The 4,302-nt window shown below is 43.8% G+C and overlaps 1 protein-coding gene across 1 annotated transcript; it reads right to left on the reverse strand.

The window, feature by feature from the left end:
• Nucleotides 1–301: 301 nt before the first annotated feature.
• On the reverse strand, nucleotides 302–3,769 carry LOC311121134 (iroquois-class homeodomain protein irx-1-A-like; the record flags this gene model as incomplete). The annotated part of the gene is made up of 5 exons (XM_084195659.1): nucleotides 302–353; nucleotides 777–837; nucleotides 1,297–2,080; nucleotides 2,340–2,582; nucleotides 3,536–3,769. 5 exons carry the CDS (start codon nucleotides 3,767–3,769, stop codon nucleotides 302–304), a joined length of 1,374 nt encoding a protein of 457 aa, XP_084051785.1.
• Between the last annotated feature and the right edge of the window lie 533 nt (nucleotides 3,770–4,302).

Below are 4,302 nucleotides of genomic sequence, written 5' to 3' on the forward strand. Positions count from 1 at the left end.
ATATATCCTTTAAACAAATTATTTACATGTCGATAACTTTTTCATAGAAAATAAAACAGAAAACAAACATACACAGCAAAGACAAACATTGCGAGTATAAATGGCAATACGGAAAATGTGTGTGATCAAAAACACAGGCCTATAGGCTATGAATGTTGTCTCGCATCATATAGGCCTATTGTTTCAAAATCTGACGAGTTGAAATCTTACGTTTCACTCACAAAAATAGTAGACTATTCGATAAATTGCTCTTCGTTAAATAATTATTCCAGATTATTCTCCGATGATAACTCTTCACTGTTCATATTGTGGAAATGGTCGAGAGGGCCCGCTGCGCCGTTCCGTGGTGAGATCTTTTGATGAAGAGAAAAGAAAAGAAAATACAAACGTCAGAAAATGTAAATGAGTGTGACATTGAATAATTCATTTCCTATAATTATATTGCTATCAGGCCTATTTCATATCCTCCCTCAACATATGTGTATTCACGGGCAACGCGTGAATAAATTGAGGGTATATTTAAATTGCGTGAACGATGATAAGTCAATGGCGCCGGTTCCAACCCTGATGGCCATATTAAACGGTGTCTAGTGAGCCGTTGAAAGCCGTTAAAGTAGACCGATTAGATCTCTTCAGATGATTTATGAGCTCGAGCTGTGACAGGCCAGTCGGTCAGGTGAAACCGCCTTTACTGGCGGGTTAAAAGGTTCATTTACCGGGTGATTAAAATAGATGGCACATGACATAATGTCACCGTGAGGTTTGAAATATCCTACCTGTCGGTAATCAGCTGGAAGGGAGACTTCGGCGAGCCAGACCTGCGAATATTCACGTCATCTGTAAACAAATAAACAATCAGACAAATAAACAATCAGACAAATCAGTAAAATAATCAATAGGCTATCCTTAGTAGGCCTATTTTGAATTAGGCCATACCTGTTTTTAATGCAATATTATTTGAGTGATGTAACTGTAACTGGTTCGAAATATATGTATGTGACCAATACAATTTGACCAATACAATTTGATTGTTGTTTATTAGGCGATAGGCTATATTAGGTTATAGCTGATTGATAACATTTCAGTTTTCAGAAATATCATAATAAATACACAACATGAATTGAAACGAGTGTTAGATCAAAATGGTGTACCATATTTGGAAAGGTTATTTGAAAAACTGAAGGATAACACTGGGCCGAATTCATGAGACTGTTATTCATTTCCAAGCAGATGAAAACTAGCCTATAATCACAATCATAAACAGATGTAAGCCTAAGCCTAGGCTACAGTACATACCATCTCGCTTTGGACTGAAGCTCTCCGACGACTCATCTCCACTCTCCTCCTCTGTGCACGATGCCCCTGATGCCTGCGTCAACCGCGCATCCTGATGCTTCAGCGCGCCATGGAGAGGCATGTGGTGTCCGGCTGGGTTTACCGCGCCGAGAAGCGACCTGACGCCCAGCAGAGAGTTGGCACTGAGGAACGCCGCATTGGCCCAGTTGTGGAGCTGCTTCCCGATCTGGCAAGTGTATATTCCATGACCCGGGAGTAGGGCCGGGTGGTGGGAGGGGATCGTGGCCTGGTGAGGACCTGAGACAGCCGGGGAAGGTTTGATGGAACTGTCAGGGCTTGTGGCCGTCTCCGCCAGAGACCAGATTTTGGGTTTGTTCTGTGGGGGCCTCTGGCACAGCGGTGCATTGGGGGAAAGATCCACTGCGTTTTTACAAGCACCAACAGGCGCCTTAATGAGAGAAATAGGCCCCTCCATACTTCTGAGGGCCCTGACAGACATCGTCCTCTGGCTCTCCAAGATACCCGAATCCGATGCGTCCCTGGCGGCCAGCTTCCCCTCTCCCTCCACTTCCCTCTGATCGCCGGGGTTCTCCTCGACTTTATCTATGTCGATACTTTCTAAATCGATCTCCTCCTCTTCTTCATCCTCGCTCCCGTGTTTTTCAGGCTCGTCCTCATTGTCGCTGCTGAAGATCCGTCCGTCCCGGTCCTCCGCGCTGCGGCCCCACGTCACCTTGTTCTCCTTCTTCAGACGCCGGCGCGCGTTGGCGAACCACGTGGACACCTGAACAGATGAAGGAATTAATTAATATACTTTATGGATCCTTTATTACAAATATTGATAATTAGGTTAATCAAATCGTCAAATGAGTTTATCTTAAACTGGCAGAGATAACAAAAGCACAGACACAACACACTGACAGACAGAACACATTCAAAGTAGGCTGTTTTCCCGGTCAAATCATGTAGGCCTAGTAGCCGGGAAATACTCCTGGCCTAAACCTTTTTATTCCCCATAGCAGTAAACCTTTATGTCTGTATACCTGTGTGAGTGTCATCTTGGTGATGATGGCCAGCATGATCTTCTCTCCCTTGGTGGGGTACGGGTTCTTCTGGTGCTCCTGCAGCCAGGCCTTCAGAGTGCTGGTGGTCTCCCTCGTAGCGGCCTTGGCTCGGTTCGGGTCGCCGTAGCCATACTGGCCGTACGGGTAGAACCCTGCGCTGGCGTGGACAGCCAGACCTCCCGGGTGAGCTCCTGGGCTGTCCTTCAGATCGTACTGAGGGTTCTGGGGGATAGAGAGGGGAATGTAATAGTTCCAGGCCTATTCGTTTTTTAAAAAAATACTTGAATAAGCTATTGGCTTTCCAATTCAAAATAAGTTTACAGTATGCTGTGTATTATGACTGAATCTAACAAGTCCTGACAAAAAATGTTTTCACACTTTCAGAATGTGTAGGATATCTCCTAAAATAATTAACAACAACATTACGGTAAGCTATTATTATTATTTTTAAATAGTGTAGGTTATGGAGAGTTTGTTTCGGACTATTTCAAACAAGCACGATATCACAAATTTCGTATAGCGTATTGGTCCTATTTTCATCGTTTACCCAAACTTGAAAAAAATTGCCTAAATAATTCAACAACATTGACAGTATGAATATATAAATCAAACTTTAAATTATATCAAATTGAAAATTGATTATGAGGGTTGATTATATGCTAAATAATGTATAATTAGCCTACATAATGTCTCTCATGTCTAATTGTTTGTTTATCCTAATTGTACTATTTCTGAAGCAACATTAAATTGCAAAATAACTAGAAAAGTTCAACCATAAGCCTCGTGTAACTCTTGTATCTTATAAAAATAGGCTCGACTACCCAGTGAAAATATGCAAACGATGTTTTATCAACTAGCCTTAGCCTAAATTTAGACGTTTGGTATTGGACCATGAATAATAAACCACACAATTCCATGAACTATTTTTGTAATAATTTCAAGACCAGGCGTTTCAGTTTCGAAAAACATGATAGTTGACAGAACTTCAAATTGAATAAAGGTCCAAATATAAAATAATGATCCTATTACAATCCCATAATATTACATTTTCCAATCCAATAAATCAAATTCACTTGCATGCATTTAACCGGCGTGCACATTCCATAGACACATGAGAAACAATCACTTTCGAACAAAGTTTCAAATCTACATTCCAAGAAAACGTTTTCTCCTACCATTTGCGATATGAGGGCGAGGTCTGCACCGCTGTAGGGGAGAAACGCGCTGTAGTTCTGAGCCGCCCACGGGTTACCATACATCCCCAGCATCGAGCTAACAGCAGCGGCAGTAGCTGCCTGATTCACGCCGCCATCGGCGCCTCCATCCCGGCCTGAGCCGGCCCGTTCGACCCCGTAAACCTCCTGGGAGTCACTTAGGAACTGGGGGTACCCCAGCTGCGAGAAAGACATGTCCGGAGAGAAAGGCTCAGTAAATCTCTCTGTCTCTCTTCTGTGTCAAAGGGGAGGAAAGGAAAATAGGAGGAATTCCCAGTTTCCCAGAAAGATAAGGATGTCTAAATCACAAATCACGGTTAGTCACTAGTCAGCCAGTCAGTCAGTCAGTCAGACAGTCCCACTCCCCGACAGCGCAGCAAGCTCCAGTGGTAGTGATGAGTTTGGAACTTGAGCGCACAGTCAAGCCTTTCTCTCTCCCCGCAGGACTCTCTCTAGTGGAGCTGACGGGATGATTGGCAGGCTACTTAAAAACCAAGCCCCTCCTATGCCCGGGCAAGAGATTAGTGCATTGGTTCGTTCGCTGGGTCGTGTGTGTGTGTGTGTGTGTGTGTGTGTGTGTGTGTGTGTGTGGTGGTGTGTGTGTGTGTGTGTGTGTGGTGTGTGTGTGTGTGTGTGTGTGCGTGTGTGTGTGTGCGTGCGTGTGTGTGTCTAAGAGATGGAGAGATATCTATTTTCTCATAATCACCTTTCTGTCGTTTTTGAATGGG

The sequence above is a fragment of the Coregonus lavaretus genome (assembly GCF_964263955.1).
Source record: "Coregonus lavaretus genome assembly, contig: HAP1_SCAFFOLD_8189, whole genome shotgun sequence".
Lineage (NCBI taxonomy): Eukaryota > Metazoa > Chordata > Actinopteri > Salmoniformes > Salmonidae > Coregonus > Coregonus lavaretus.